Source organism: Pezoporus wallicus, unplaced genomic scaffold (assembly GCF_028554395.1).
Source record: "Pezoporus wallicus isolate ANWC-B61680 ecotype Strahan unplaced genomic scaffold, APGP_CSIRO_Pwel_v1 contig_1739, whole genome shotgun sequence".
NCBI lineage: Eukaryota > Metazoa > Chordata > Aves > Psittaciformes > Psittacidae > Pezoporus > Pezoporus wallicus.
Genome location: NW_026637351.1, coordinates 1,957,789 through 1,974,381, shown reverse-complemented (window position 1 = coordinate 1,974,381; position 16,593 = coordinate 1,957,789). Strand labels below are relative to the sequence as shown.

At 44.4% G+C, this 16,593-nt stretch overlaps 1 protein-coding gene and 1 long non-coding RNA gene across 3 annotated transcripts in view; one reads left to right on the top strand and one right to left on the bottom strand.

Moving 5' to 3' along the window:
• EFHC2 (EF-hand domain containing 2) overlaps positions 1–1,394 on the bottom strand; it is a 57,820-nt gene extending 56,426 nt beyond the window's left edge. Inside the window, exon 1 of one of the 2 annotated variants that reach the window (XM_057405070.1) lies at positions 1,252–1,394. In XM_057405070.1, the coding sequence (XP_057261053.1) occupies positions 1,252–1,293 (42 nt within the window). In that variant the 5' untranslated portion in view covers positions 1,294–1,394. The remainder of the gene's footprint in view (positions 1–1,251) is intronic. The other variant, XM_057405071.1, reaches the window with a different exon arrangement.
• Positions 1,395–1,594: 200 nt separating this feature from the next.
• On the top strand, positions 1,595–9,742 carry LOC130596958 (uncharacterized). The gene is made up of 3 exons (XR_008971653.1): positions 1,595–1,669; positions 3,076–3,129; positions 9,602–9,742. It is a non-coding gene; the product is annotated as an uncharacterized LOC130596958 (long non-coding RNA).
• The last annotated feature ends 6,851 nt before the right edge of the window (positions 9,743–16,593 follow it).

The following is a 16,593-nucleotide window of genomic DNA, read 5'->3' as shown; positions in this document are numbered from 1 at the left end:
CAATGAAGTTGCCTGAAAGATCCTCACTTGTAAACTGAGATCCTCCTGCAAGAGGCCCAGTATCTGCATGTCCCCCTGCAATGCTGACACACCAAGCAAGGCTGGGGAGTCCACATATTTCTGTGCAATTTCATGCTGCCTGTTCCAGCTACAATTGCACCTACCTGTCTTGGGGGAAGGTGGGGGTTGAGAGCTGGATCACACTTCCTGCAAAATGATTCATAGCCCATAAAGTAGGCTCCAAATATGCTAAGAGCTTGGAGAAGTCTCATACTGAAGGGGTACTGATGCTTATAGTATCACTGGCATGAATACATGTGCGTTCATAAACCAGTTGCAGATTGTCCCTGAACAGTCCCTCTTAGGGCAGACCAAAGCAACCCTAGTCAGGATGCAGAAGCATGGCTCTAACAGCCATAGTGTGAAAAAGACTGATTACCATCCAGACATTGTAACATTATTAAGAAAGTCCACCTTGTTTCATCTGCCTCCTGCCACCTACAGCGGCCACGCCCAAATCCTTCCTTATCTCCTGCACCATTTCAGAGTACAGATTGTATGCAGCGTATCTGTAGCTATCCTTGACAAACAAGTCTGAAGCAGTAATGGCAGCCTTCTCTTTTGCTTACTGCTGTAGCTCACGATAAAAATACCGTCTTACATATTCATATAGCCACATGCTGGTATTTAATAGTACTGGAAACTCTGGAAAACCACACTAGCATACCTAGGGTTTCCCCCCTGCTCTGCAAAGACTTTTTGATTTACTTAGAGCGTATCTGCCTCTTCCCATTTTGCTTTATTAAGAGACTCAAGAGTACAGATCGCCCCATAGCACCTGCCAGACCCCTCAGTCCCGGCCTAGCCGCTCAGTATTCCCGCTCCCAGGGTAAAACTGGAGGCGGTTTGTACCCTCAGCGGCACCTCGCTTTCCATGTGCCCGGTAACGGCGGGGGGTGGGTGGAGGCCTTCGCCGTGGCACCGGCTCTTGCCCCAGCCCTCACCCGCCCTGGCCGGCTCCACCGACAGCCACCATAGCTCACCCTGTTCCGCCCTCGCCCCCCCTCAGGCAGGCGGAGTGCTGCCAGCGCCCGCCGCGTGGCGGCCACGTCGCCCCCCGCCTGGCCTGAGGGGGGGGGGGGGAGGTGGGCCAACCGACGCCAAAGCCAGCGTCAGCGGCGCCACCGCAGCAGCCCCGACACCAGAGCTGGAGGGGGAAGGAGAAGGGGCGTCCCTTCCGCTATCACTCACGTTCCGGTCGCGGGAAAGCCCGGGCAGGAGCGGCAGCGCCATAGCCGCCCCGGCCCGCCGGGAGCCCCCCGACAAACCCGCTCTCCTCCCGGCCCGAACCGCTGGGGGCGCCGTTGCCTGGAGACCGGTGGCGTCACGGGGGGTGCGGCAAGGGGCGGCGGGGCCGTGCAAAACCGAGCATTACCCAGTCTCAAGTCTTGCCGAGAGAGGCCCTCCAGAGATCGGTCGGCTTCGGCTCGGGGATCGTGGGCACCGCAGTCACGACCCATGCCCGCTCCCTACGGCCCCGCCGCCGGTTCCCCTGGTGTTAGCGCCTGCCCGCCCAGGCGGTATCGGAGGGAGGCAGGAGCTGGATTTTGTCCTCCGGAGCCCCGGCCCCGCGGGGGTGCGTCGGTGCGGGCTCAGAAGCGGGAGGCTGGTCAGTGCTTGTGGCTTTTGGGGACCGAACCAGAATTAAGTGCGAATCGGTGTGTTTAATTTTCCAGAATTCACTTCCATCTTCTCCACAAATCTCTCTAGATTTCCCTCAGGCCCAGAGCTCTGAGCGGCCCTTTCCTTCCCTCATCTTGCACCTGCTGGATGGGGTCCCCCCCAAAAGTAATGTTGGAACCGGGGTCATGGATGGGGCAAATCCCACCACGTTTCCATTTTCTGCACATATTAATTCTCACTGTTCCCCATTTTGTGAGTTTAATACAGCAAATTTTACTGTGGGGCCCTGCCGAGCTTGGAATGCGGGGGGTGGGATGCTTTTCCATCTTTTGTTTGGTTTATTTTTCGCATTTTCGTCCACCGGGATGGTGAAACTAGGTCAGTGGGTTTCCACTTTCTGGTTTCCCAGTGCTGGATTATGCACCTGCATTTGCATTTAGTGCGGAAAGGTAAACATTTAAAGTGTATTTTAATTGAAAATGAAAGGAACCATCATTTTAATCACATTCGTTTCGTACAGTGGGTGGTATTACACTCAAATTTAAATTTCAAACAGAAAATACACTGAAAGTTTCTCACGGATGGCTTAGGGGGGGAGAGCTGTTTCTTTCTTTAATGGAAGTAACATTTTCCTTGTTAATAAGGGAGGATGCCTTCCAGGTTGCCTCCACAGCCTATTCCAGAGAACAGCAACTATGCCATGTAATGTTCCTCCATTTTACATAAAGCTGTTCATTAATATATTTTTTTAATTAGAACTGCTTTTTACAGAAAAAAAAGTTTATGGACAAAATAGTTAAGATATGGATAAAATAGTTAGCTGAAACCCAAATATTTCAATTCTGATATGCCATCATGCTGTCTCAGAGGAGCTGTACTTCAGTTGCTTCATGTCCTTATTCTCATAGAAGGAGTGGATATCCCCTGCCTTATTTCATACTCTATGATGCATTAGACCATGAAATTCCCATAACATGTCATCTCTTTTCCCTGAAACAGAGGCTCATGGAAAAGCATGGGCAATGTGTTCAATCTGAATGAGCCCAGGAGGTGCTCCCTGTGCAGCATTCGCTAACTGAATTGGTATTTGCCAAAAAATGTTCTTATTTCAAAACCTGAAATTTCAGTGAAAATTCTTTCACTTTTTATTTTTTTTGCCAAAAGTTGCCCCATCAGCCTTGGCCTGGGAAGGGAAAAGGGAAGAGGTGCAAATTCTGAAAAAGTCATTGCAAGACACACAGCACTGTGGCACTTCAGCAGTGAAGCTCTTCAGCATCACCCATTGTTCTTTGCATGTTCATGTGATCTCCAGTATCCTTTCAGTATGTCTTTTGACAAACACTGCACAGGAGACAGCTAGCATACTCAAAACATACCTTTCAGTTTTGGCAGCTGTCATTAGGGAGTGAGGATCTCCAGGAAGTGATTGGATCCATTTTATAACAGGTATGTGCCAACACGTCTCTGTGAGATTAGCAAACCAGCCTAGTTGTGGGTTCATGCAGAATCCCCATAGGCCCCTTGCAGCTAACGGCACAATTTCTCATTTAGGGTAGCAGCCATCAACAAAACAAAACAGTGAAGAGTTAGTGTCTTCTTTCACTTCATTTATCATTCAGAATTGGTATCTCCTGTTTGGGTTTTGTGGCTTTTTATATAGTGGGGAGGTTTAAATGTCTTAATTCTCTTCTGATATCAATAACAAAACTGTTGTTCCAAGTGAAAAACATGCAAGAGAAACAGCAGCACTTCTTTAGGAAGGTTAATGAGGGGCACAGCGTCAGATTCCAATGCATTTCCCACAGAAAATCCCATGAATGGTCCCTAGCCTTCAGGTCAAATTTTTCTGCATAACATTACCTTCTGCCTCACCCAGAAAAGAAGCCTCAGGGAGCTGCAGAGATGGGAAGCATCTTTCTTTTACACCAAAAGCATAGTTACAATGTGATGTTTTCCACCAGACTTCAATCATTCTTTTGCTTTCAAAAGTGAACCATTCCCCAACCCAAACCAAAAAGTATATTCTACTTTAAAACAGAATTGCTTCTTTCTACATTACCTTCTCTTTGGGGTTTCTCTTACATGTGTTGTCTTTTTTATTCCTTCTATAGTCACTCAATACAGACCAAGTGAAAACAAATTAATTTTAATGCCTTTTCTGGGAAAAATAAAAGTACTACAGAAAAAGCATTTTTGATAAAAGCTTTTTATTAAATGAGGATTGTTAATGACAACAAAGGCAAGTAGTTGGCAGTAGTATATTAACTGTATATTCTGACAGTACTCTGCTGCTGATAATAGTGGTGAATGTACGTAAGACTGTATTATTTGTACAGTTCAAAGGAAGGAGGGGAGCTAAAGCTGAAGAAAACATGGAAAATACTGTTTTTGTGAAGAAAAGACAGAGATTCTAGTCTCTTTGTACTAGGATTGTGTTTTTCTAGCAAACTTGAAATCAGTGAGGCTGCTCAAATTGTGAACTTCTGAGGAACTCGGAACTTTTCAGAAAAGGCTTATCTTTTGAAAAAAAAAAAAAATAAAATTGGGTTTTAGTCTGACCAAATGCCATTGGCTCCAGGGCCTCATTAGTCCATTTGTCTGAGTGGAAGACCAGGTCTTCCACTTCCAAGCTGTGTCGGTTTAGATTAGGAAAGTTTGACTAAAATCAGCATAATTTAGTGTCACTTCACTGTGAAGATGTCTCTGCTTCTGTCATATGTTTTACTACATCCTCTTTCTGGGACTGGTTTTACAGGCTATGTTAAGGCTGGGCTGTCCGAAATTAGATTATTCCCAGGCTGCCTAGTTCGAAGTGAATTATGTTCCCATGTGGATCATCACGCAAGCACCCTGGAACTTGAACAGAAGTTGAACTCTGACATGCACTTAATTCGGTACCAGAAATAAAGGATGGAAAACTATTCCTATAACTACCTTACCTATAAATTCCTTAGGCCTTTCTTAGCAAAATACCAGACACTAATAGTCATTGCAGAAATCACCTACGGGGTAGGATGAGAGGAATCAAACAGTTACACACACAGAGCTATCTGTAGCTAACTAGCATACAGGGATAAAGAGCAAATCATTTTGTTTTCAACAGTCAATGAACATGTAGAAAGTGTATGAAGGTACTTCTTTGGGGCCAGAAGACAACGCACAGACTATAATTTTTGGCTGCAGCTGTGGGGTGTTTCAGAGAACACACACAAAGAAAATAGGGCATTTTTGCAGCTATGGGTCTGTGCTGGCCATGTACCACACAGGTGTTTGGCACATTATTGCTGCAGCTGCTCCCTGCCCCAAGAAGACAAGGTATTAAGCATGAATTTCCACAGCTCATAGTCCATAACCTTTTTCTCCTGGTGATGCTATGGGGATAGGAGAAAACAGTTACATCCAAACTGGTCTCATTGGAAGGTTTCCTTAGGCCAAATGATCCCTCTGAGGCCAGTTGTTCTGATTCAGCACATAAGGCCCATTTGCACTTGAATCACCTTGCTCCAACTTGCAAGGCCTTTTGGGGAAGAAAGGCGTTGAGCAGGGAGAAGGGTAGAAGCTGTGGTACCCCCAATGGTGATGCCTCCCTGGTGCAGCCTCCATGCAGGAGGCTGGTTTTCCTCCCTTCCTGTCCCCTCCCCCTTACACATCTCACAAATTCATCAGCCTCTGGAAACTTGATGGAAGAAGTTTTCCTTGTTCACAGAACGAGGTTGGTTTTACATAAGCTCTTTTACATAAGGTGTGAGCTTTTGAGGGATGTTTGCAATCAGCCCAATTTCCCTGTCATTGAAGTTGGGGAGAATATGAGGGGACACTTTCTTCAGTCCCCCACACTTCTGAAAGTACATGAGAAAGAAATATGCTGGGGTAGTAGATTCCTTCGAGATGCCCCCGCTGCATATATTCAGTGAGATATGCAGTATGGAGTAGCTGTTCAGTTCCTCTTCACCCTCCTTATGTGGTCTGATTTGAGATGCAGCCACACTAGTAAAATGAACCTGACAGAAAAGCCTCTAATTTAATTCAGAAGCAGAATACAGGGTTTTTTTTACAATTAAACTGTAGTTGTGCGTTTAATACAGCATGCAGTAATTGCTGGGAAAAGTAGGAAAAACCCATGATAGGTAACATAACTAACAAACCTACAGGGGGAAAGTAGGAATACAGCACTTGGCAGACACATAACCGTTCATCAAAACACAGTGAAGGCCTTCAGGTTATGTCACCACCTGCACAAGGACCAAAGCACGTGTTCATCCCTCCAGATAACATCTGTTTCAGAATTGTCGTGGTTTAAAACCAGTCAGGCAGCTCGTTCACTCATTCCCCCCCTTCTTTCCCTCCCTCTACTCCCAGAGGGATAGAGAGGAGAGTCAAAAAGAATGCAACTCCCACGGGTTGAGATAAGAACAGTTTAGTAACTAAGGTATAACACAAATCACTGCTGCCACCACCAATAATAATAATGATAAGGGAAATAGCAAGGGAAGAGAATACAACACCTCACCACCCACCGACCGATAACTCATCCCGCCCCACCCAACCGAGCACCCATACTTAGTCCAAGCCTGCAGAGAACTAGCCCTTCCGGGTAACTACCCCCAGTTTATATACAGGGCATGACCTGCTGTGGTATGGAATACCTCTTTGGCTAGCTTGGGTCAGATGTCCTGTCTATGATTCCTCCCAGCTTCCCCTCCTACCTGGCAGAGCATGAGGCTCAGAAAGTCCTTGGCCAGACCAAACATTTGAGCAGTAGCTAAAAGCATCGGTGTTATCAGCACTGTTCCCAGGCTGAAAGTCAAAACCACAGCACTGTACCAGCTACTAAGAAGGGGAAAAAATGACTGCTACTGCTGAACCCAGGACAAGAGTGAAGACAAATTACTTGGGAATGTGAAGTTTCCGTTGCCGGGGGCAGCCTAAAAGGGCAGCCACCCCAAGACAACTTCATGAGAGCAAGGGAAATGTCACTGTCACCTCCACTGCAGCATCCAGACACCTGATGACAGTGTCAGACACTACAGAATGATGGCCATACTCATGGCCACAATAAAGAAGGGAGGCAGCTATTTCCCTCCTGAGTATATTTGTGTTTCCTTCCTTTACTCCTGCCCTGTTTCGGATGTCAATGGGAGCGAACCCATCCACGTCACAAACATTTAATGACTTTCCTCTTCTTGCTCTCACAATGCCTTGCTGACAGAAATGAGGGGTTTGGCTCAGCAAGAAGTGTCAATACACATCTTTCCTCCTTTCCACCAGTGGTGTAACGTGCCTGGAGCTTGAATCTCCATGCTGTCAAAGCTCTCCCCTCCAGCCAACAAGGCACTGCAAGAACTCAAAAACCCCAGCCCCGGCTCTGTTCAGCCAGACTTACCAGTCCGTTTCCTTCTGCCTAGGAAAATTCTGTCAGCATTTCTCCAAATCTTGTAAGTTGCCTTGAGGATATGCCATTGGTTGAGGCTGTATGACTGAATTTCCTCCCTCTCCACAATCCTCCGTTTTCCAGGCTCATCTCTTCAGCTGATGGATAAAACAACAACAACAAAAAATCCCCAACAATTTTTAAAATTCCCATGGCAATAAATAGATAGATGGATTACAGTCAATTACCAGAAGCAGTTATTGATCAAGGCTGGTTTAGAAGTATACTTGCTTTCTGCAATCAAGCTTACAATACAATTTGCCCTGCATTCAGCATCTATTTCAATTAAAATGAAAGGGGAGGAAATGTCACTTATTTTAAATAAAAAGCTTTCAAGCTATGCTTGCAGTCTGCTTTGAGGATCTAGGACAGATCAAAGCTGCTTTGAGAACTCATCCATTCTGCTTCAAATATGATAGTGCATTGTCCATAGAAAAAATCAAGGCAGTGTAAGATATCAAAGGAGAAAGTACATTTTGGGCTTCCAGGCAGTGGTCTCAAACCTGGTGAAGTCTGCCAGAATAATAATGGAACAGGGGTGACATTAATCCCCTCAGTCAGAGAGACCAAGACACTGACAATTGCGGGCACTGCACCAGAAACGGTTTCTTAAATTAATCAAGCTCTGCCTTAATGATAATGAGGTCATCTGTATGGATCAAAAGCCTTGGTCAATGCCAGCTTCTCAAAACTTGAAATCAGTCAATTATGAACAAGTTAGGAATTGAGGTTTACCCCAAACCTAATCCCTTTGCTGATTAGGACGTTATTCTAACTTCCAGCCTAGAGGCATCCAAGGGAAACATATCCTGAAAAGGATGAAAATCCTTATTTTGGCATTGTCCTTTGAGTAATGTGTCTTTTGTGCCGTTTGATGCCTACTCCTTGTGTAATGGCAGATAGCAATCGCATCTCCTTTCACCTCTTTGCCAAGTTTAGCGAACCAGACATTTTGGCACTCCACTGTGTGATAGTTCATCATTCTTCTGAACACCTAATTTTGTCTGCTTTTCTCTCTGCCTGTTCCAGTCTGTGTCTTCCTTGAATAAAGGTGGCTATTCACAATAACCTAAAAGAAGTCTCACCAAGGTGCTGCACTGTTCCAGTCACTCTCATCTCTGCTGTGACTCTGCTGTGTCTTCTCAATATTTCTTTCTCCTGTCTTTCTGCTTTCTTGGGCTTGTGCTTCCTCCTACCCCTTCTCATTTCCACTCGTACCACTTTTTGTGCTGCTGCTTTTCTTCACTGCTGCTTTTCTCATCAAAGGCCAAAATAAGTGAGAAAAGTGTCAAGTCCCCCTTTCCAAACCTGTTGATTGAACGTGCTGAAGAATAAGTGGTCTGCAGGGAATAAGATTTCTTGGGCTGTTAGTTTGAATGGAGCTGTCTGGTTCAGCCTTGTCAAGTCTCTGAGCACAATTTCTTACTGCAGAGCTCCACTGCTGCCCTTCTTCTCTCTAAATGTACTCTGAAGGGCTTTTGTATCAGTGTGTGAGGGGTATGGGTAAGACCTAATGTAGGGCATAGGAGAAGCAGACTTCATTATCTGTCAGAGAAGTTTCATGCCCTTAAAATGTATTTTTCAAGGCAACTGGTCCTGATGTTGCATGGCCTGCTTCTCTTCTATCCATTGAAATTAGAGCCACTGTCCTGATGGTGTTTTGTCTATTTGTTTGGAGGTAACCTGTGATAGCACAGAAAGAAATGTCTTAACTTGAAGTTCAGTTTGAACTTGTGATTAAGCTCAGTTCTTTTTATGAAGGGTGTACCTATTCTTACTTGCTATGGTTCTACCTTAAAAACGGGTCAAACTCCAAATCTTGTCAATGAAAAAGATAAGGTTTAAATGATAGATGAAACCTTCTGTAATGCTAGACCACCACATTAGCTGGTCACCGGTATGTTCCACGCCACAGTGAGACCATATTTATTTTTGTGTGCTAAATGCTGTAGCAAGGATAGTTGACAAAGAAAGAAATGAGTTGAGGTTGAATCCTTAAGGGAATTTCAAGTTGAACAAAAACTAATGTGAAAGTTGAGACTGTAACAACCTCGGCAGTGTCCCTTTAAATTACGCTTAATAAATACCACGGAGCTGAAGTGTTCTGCATATATTTGTAACAAATGGTTGCACAAATATTTGGCTCCTAATGATGAACTAAACGGTATGACATTTGCCTGGGAAAATTAATTACTTTAACGTGTGTTGTATAAAATATGAGGTGATCATGTAATGTGTGTGTATACTGTAGAGTGTTGCTGAGTGACTAAGTTATTACCAAAGGAAATTTATGAGAAATAAACAAGAAATACTCAGAGATGCTGTAAATGTCATGTTATGCTCAAGGGCCTTTTGCGGCTGAATAATTTTTATGTGGATGAGGATGACAGGATCATGCAGCAAAAAAGTCACGTTAGAATGAGTTAATCTTTGTATTTGCACATAATTTTATTGGTATTTAATGTAGCTACGATGTTTCTGTTTCAGATTGTAGGGTCAATTCCTAATGAAGTTGACATAATCAAATCAAACTGAACTGAGTGATCCAGCATGGTCTCAGCACGAAATTTTAAATTGTCTCGGTTCAAGAAGAAAAGCTGCCTAGTAAAGAAGTGGGAAATAAATTGGTCCTCAAATCACGGCTGGTTTGGGCAAAATCATACTGCCTAATTTATGTGACCTTTTAGAAGACTGAAGTAATCTCCCTTAGAGGTGCTCCTCTGTGCAACTCTCACGTCTCGCAAGCAGGGAAGGTTTAGAGACCGCCAGATCTCTGCCCTCTCCTCCCGCTAGGATGCTCTGCAGAGTCTACATAAGGCTGCATACATGAAGAAGAAATGGAAAGCAGTGAACTGAAGAAACATGAACTGGCGAGGGAAAAGCAGATACATCCATTACTTCGCAAACAAAAAGTGTAGAACACTATGCACCAGATCTCTAAATCTGGTGGAAATAATATGGTTAAAATAATCATGTCCATCACACTCATCTTCTTTTCCCTAACTGAGAACCTCAGACAGGTGAGGCTCTTTCTTGAGCACCTAGCAGAATAATTTAAAAAAACAGGGCTGTTTGGTTTGGGAGGGATGAGGGGGGATGTCTTTGACTACTCCAGTAGTTATGAAGAACGTGATAAACTAGGGCACAGCCTGCTCAGTGAGTGTGTCACTGGCATTTTGTGATGCAGCAGCACTGAAAGCAGCTCCCCAGGTGGCAATCCTGGGGTCAGTTCCTACCACAGGAGAGCAACAGCTGGGGAGTGTGAAGGTGGAGGACAATGGTTGTGAGAGAGTTACAGGATTTTTAGGCCTCAGGGAGTGAAGGAAGGGTAACATAAACCTGAAGGCAAAGGACTTGAAGGCAGTAGACTTTAATGAACACAGGGGATACTAGCAAGTAAATTCTTATGATAGAATCAGAATCATAGAGTCACAGAATCATAGACTAGTTAGGGTCGGAAGGGACCTTAAGATCGTCTACTTACAACCCCCCTGCCATGGGCAGGGATACCTCACACTAAACCAACTCTGTCCAACCTGGCCTTGAACACTACCAGGGATGGAGCATTCACAACCTCCCTGGGCAACCCATTCCAGTGCCTCACCACCCTTACAGTAAAGAACTTCCTCCTTATATCTTAACTAAACTTTCCCTGTTTAAGTTTTAACCCGTTACCCCTTGTCCTATCACTACAGTCCCTAATGAACAGTCCCTCCCCAGCATCCTTATAGCCCCCCTTCAGATACTGGAAGGCTGCTATGAGGTCTCCACGCAGCCTTCTCTTCTCCAGGCTGAACAGCCCCAACTTTCTCAGCCTGTCTTCATAGAGGAGGTGCTCCAGTCCCCTGATCATCCTCGTGGCCCTCCTGTGGACTTGTTCCAACAGTTCCATGTCCTTTTTATGTTGAGGACACCAGAACTGCACATAATACTCCAGGTGAGGTCTCACGAGAGCAGAGTAAAGGGGCAGGATCACCTCCTTCAACCTGCTGGTCACGCTCCTTTTGATGCAGCCCAGGATACGGTTGGTTTTCTGTGCTGTGAGCGCACACTGAAGCCGGCTCACATTCATTTTCTCATCAACCAACCCCCCCAAGTCCTTCTCGGCAGGACTGCTCTGAATCTCTAGGAATCAAATCTATGGAAGAAAAGAGCTCCAGAAAGAGTTGATGGTTCGTGAAAGAAATTAAACAGACAAACAAACCACAAACAAAACAAAACCCCCACAAACAAAACCAAACGAAAACAAAATACAGTAGGAACAAAGTCACAAAATATTTTGGTGTGTAGAAAGGATAGAAAATGCAGTAAAAGTTATCTGTGAAATCACAAGCTCTTCAATAATCTCAAGTGCAAGAAGGGAGTGTGCAGAACATAGAAACTAGGTCAAATATCTAAAAATGAATGTTTAAAAAAACCTCAGTGTGAGCATACAGAGAAAAAATCAGGAGGTTTAAGGCACAAAATAAAATTTTTCTATTCTTTGCTTATTCTAATAGGGCATTTTAAAGGCATTTTTGATAGCAATGAAGAGGGAACCCAGAGGAAGAATTACTCCATGGGAAGGAAAATTGGCAGATGATGCTCAGAAAGCTTAGTGCCTTTTTTAAAGAAGACTAGAAGAAGACAAACAAAATGCTTCTGTTAAAAGTAGGGGCACGGAATTGTGGAGCCCGTGAATTAGGAATAATCACCATACCTGAGAAAAAGACTAAAACAACCAATCAGGTGATTTATAGTTCCATACAATTTAAAAATGAGGTGCAGCTTGATAAGATTTGCCTTTTTCTAAATCCACCAAATTGCCTTTTATAATGGGGAAACAGGCAGGGTGGTTGGAACTAGATGATCTTAAGGTCCTTTCCAACCCTAACTATTCCATGATTCTATGATTGTAGGTACAAGAGGAGCAATATGGGCCACACACAGGGTTGCGTGTGTGTGTGTACATGTGTACACGTGTGTGTGTACATTTGTGCTGAGAGTCAGGGAGGGACTGTACAGGCCCACCACAAATACACTCAGAGGGAGCTTTCAAACTGAGGCCGAATGTGAGATCCCGTGTGGTTCCTGCTGCCAGTGCTCCTGCAGCAGACTGTAAAATGCAGGGAGCACCTGAGCAGAAGGGAGCTGTGAGAAAGACATGAGTGGTGGGTGTGCTTTCGCACCTGGGAGCAGTTGTGGCCCTTTTGAAGAGGATGCGCAGCAAGGAGGGAGTGGGTGTGGAGCTTTTTGCTGGTGGGGCCTTTTGCTGCATAGCTTTGAGCATCCTGTGCTTCTGAGCTGAACAGCAGGAAAAGGTGTGGCCAAGGAGAAGACCCCCTTGCAAGTAAGAGGGAAGCCAACCTTCCCAGTGCTGACAGCAACCCAGATGCTTGTGCCAATGCCTGAAGGAGACCGCTGAATGTGGGGAAAGATGCTGCATGTATAGAAGGCCCAAGGTTCAAAGTATCTCTCTGGAGCTCTGATTCTTTATCTATGCTTAATGGACATAGTGGATAAGGCATGATAAAAAGGAATCCAGTTACACTAGGAAAATGCTCTAGTGCTGAGGATGGTGAAGAAGAGTGACATGCCCCTGCTGAGCAGAGCATCCTCATCTTCCATCTTGTAACAACAGGTTAGATAGATTTCTGCTAGGTATGGCTTAGGTATAACTGATCGACCCCAAGGTCAGTGGGATGTTTACAATGAGTTTGTGCAGCCTCTTTCATTATTTTTTTTCAGCCATATTATGGCTGGAGTAATGGCCTGGCAGGAACCTCACTGGAAAGGTGAGAGTTTTCACTCAGGGCCATCTGGCTCATCATTTGCTCTGAGGTGCACATTCAGGCTTGTTCCTGTGGTCTTTCCCCCTTGTGCACAGCTAGCAGCTGTGTCACTCAGTATACTCAATCAAGGACCAGTCCAGCGGGTGGGATATTTTGTCTCTGGGCATAGCTGTGCCAGATACCTTAGGGAGAAATGCAGAAGCTGTGTGAGTGGGTAACCAGTGAATAAACTGCTCATTCATGGAAGGGCAAATATGAGACTCCAGCTTCTACATTAAGAAGTTAAATCCTAATCTGAAGCGCTGCTACCCCAGCCCTGGGGCTGCTCACGTGTTAACCCTGGCTACCATAACTGTTGGTAGTCTCATTAGTTAGGGAGTGGATGGCATTCTTTTAATCCTGCAAGGCAGTTGAGGCAATGAAGTTTCACCCCCTCAATGAGTGGAACAGCCTTCCTTTCTCATCCCCTGCCTCTCAATGTCACTGATGGGTTTTGTTGTTCATGTGAAACAACTGGGAGGAGTGACAGGTCTACCTGCTCATGACTTCCTTAGCTTGTACACTTCTGACTGCTCCCTTCATAAATCAAAGAGCTTCCTCAGTCTAAATTTGGTTTTGTTCCCAACTTCCCTAACAGTTTTCATTAACCATACCTTACATTTTTGTGTGTATTGATAGAGAACGGGCTGACATTAACCTCTGTTTTAATGGATAAAACCAGGTTATTCGGAAGGATGGTGGAGAACAGTAATCTACTGAGATGCTTGAAATGCCTCCTAGGAGAGAGCCCTAAGGTTGCTGTTGTCTGCAGAGGGATCACAGGGAGAGTAAGCTGTTTAAGCTAAATTACCCCTTCTGAGTAGGTCTCAGTAGAGTGTCAGGCTGACCAGAACCAAATGCAATACTCCAGGGGAATCACTAAACCTTGATGGCACTGTAATGTCATAATAATGAGTGTGTTTTCCATCCCAACATCTGGTTTGTGATTTGACTGCTGGTTTACACTGAGCTTTCAGGTGAATGTCCCAGTCTTTCCTGGACTTTGTTGACCATGATTTAGGACCAAACACTGTTCAGAATGCTTTAGGTTAGTACATCTGCTGGACATGATTTTGCATTAATGAGCACCAACATAGCTTTGTCATCCCAGTGCCCACATGCTCATGCTGGACATGACAAGGATTCTTTCCTCTCCACTGGCTCAGCCTAACCTAAATAACTTTGTGTCACCTTCAAAGGTTGCTCCCCTACCTCTTTTCTAGATCACAAAGAGATACTGCAAATGCTACTCATCATGTTACACAATTAATTGGCATATTAATATTAATATAGGATCTAAAAAAAGACTGAAAAAACATTCCAGCTTCAAAGATAGAAGATGCCAGGATTAAGGCTTCTTATGTAGCTGTGATCTAAATCCCTCTGTACAGCAGTATAGGTTTTAGTCATGGGTATATAGATGATTATTCAGAGGAACCCTTCTTATTTAGGAGGCAGTATAGAGTCTGGACTAGATGGACTATTTTTCTGACCAAGGATGCAGTCTCTGGGTATATATGTGAATCTCCTAATAAGAAGCAAGTATGCAACTGTGGCAAAAATGGCCTGGGCTTGTTTGGGCTACCCAGTTAAGGTGAGGGGTTGACATCTATACACAAAAGATTTCAGCTACAATCCCCTTTTACTTCCTGTCTTCCCTCACCAGGATTCTTCCACCCTAGCACAATCTCAGAACTGGCAAAAGGAGAGGCTGACTTTTCTGTAATTTCTACAATCAGGAAAGTAAGCACTCCAACTTTGTTGTTCCCTGTGGAGACATCAACAGGCCTAAATTCTCTTCTGCATTTGTAAACAGCTGGGAAAGGCTGACCCTCAAACTGTGTCCATACTGCTTTTCTTCCAGATACCTCACCTAGCAGTTTGGCAGATTTAACAAATTTGCTTTGGGATGAAGGCAGATTTACTGGAATAGTTACCTTCTTTATTAGTGTTTGACATGCAGCTGTATTGAATAAGTAAATTTAACTGTAAATAAGAGCCAAAATTCTGTATAATCAGATTAATACAACAAACTATAACAATATTCGTTGAATGATGCAATATTGACCACATTTGCAGTTTGTGCTGATCTGGAAAGATAAAAAAACCCAACATGTACCTGAGAAGACTGTCACTAGAGCATTATTGAGAGTTTTTTCTTTTGTGTAGTTTTTTAAGAACCAGAACTATTTACTTGTCAATTGGAAATTAAACCAGTGAGACTCAATTAATGCATGACACTATTCCCTTTGAGCGCAAACATGACTCAGAAGCAGTTCATAAAGAAGACAAGCTTGTGCTTAGTTTAGCTATGTGACCTGCTTAGTGCTCAAAGGGACCCATCAAACTGAAATTAGGCAGTTAAAAAAAAATCAGTCTAAATAAATTCAGAAACTAACAGATCCTGGGATCCCTCTGCTCATTTGTATAGCTTTGCTATCACATTTTCCAATGTTTTGTCAAGTTTCTCCCCTAGGTGGGACATGAAGGTGAGAGGAGGTTGTCTAATCACAACTTTACAGCCTCTGCATCAAATGACAAGTCACGCATAGCATGGTTTCAGCCTATTACCATGATAACCAGATCGCGTTCTGTCCTGTGCTATGGCTGGCCACAGTTTTCTATGTTCTCAGTGCTCGGTCAGCCATGGTGAGGATTGCTGTGGTAGTAATTTACAGCACAAAGATTTTTGCAGGGCCAATCTGCCAGCAAGAGCTGAGCAGATCCGCCTTTCAGATCATGTCATATCAACTCAACGTCCTAGGAAAGGGAAGGGACTTCATTCCATGTGGTGTGCTGTTGTTCCGGCCATGACTCCTCTCTCAGCTGAGAGACTCCTTGGGATGCAACGTTTGCTCTGTTTTGCTGCAGATAACTTACAGGAGGTTTGAGTAACTGAGGGTATTTGAAAAAATAACCCAGCTCCCTTTTTAAAAACCATTTCAGGGTCAGCAGTTTTGCATTTGGGAAGAGGACAGACTGTGAGTTGGTTGCATGTTTTCAAACAGCAGCTGTATAGAGGTGGGGGTGAGACTTCCAGCTGTAGAGACAAGCTGGATCTGTCCAGGCTGTGATTCAGCTGTCTAAATGTGAAATACCCTAAGCATTCAAGTCATCCATATGTAGCTGGTAGAGATGACACAAAACCCCATATGGATGGGTTGGACATCCTGGGGTTTCCCAAGGACAGTGTACCTTCCTGGTTCAGGTTACCTGAGTCCTGCCCCCTCTGTTGCCCCAGCAGAGATGAGGTGGCACACAGATCTCCAGTGTCCTGGACAAACAATTGTATGCATGCAGGGATGGCACTTTCTGCTAGAGGTCCATCAGGTGAAATTCTGGCTACTGAAAAAGGCATTCATTATGCCCTATGAATCCCTCTGCAACACTAGGCTACCTGAAAAGCCTCTCACTACATTAGGTTAGTGCATCCCAAAGTCACAAGAATTCACAGCTGGAAGGAATGCCCTCCCAACCCTTACTGCCTCATGCACGAGGCAGGGCTGAACATTTCTGAACCATCAGTGCTGGATCTTTCCTTAATCTTCTCTTTGAAAAATTGAACAAAACATCCCTGGGTTATGTCTTCCAGGGATGCATGATTCCCATCGTTAGGAAGTTTTCTCTATTGCTTAGCCTAAATCTTCTTTACTTCAGTTTAAGCTGATT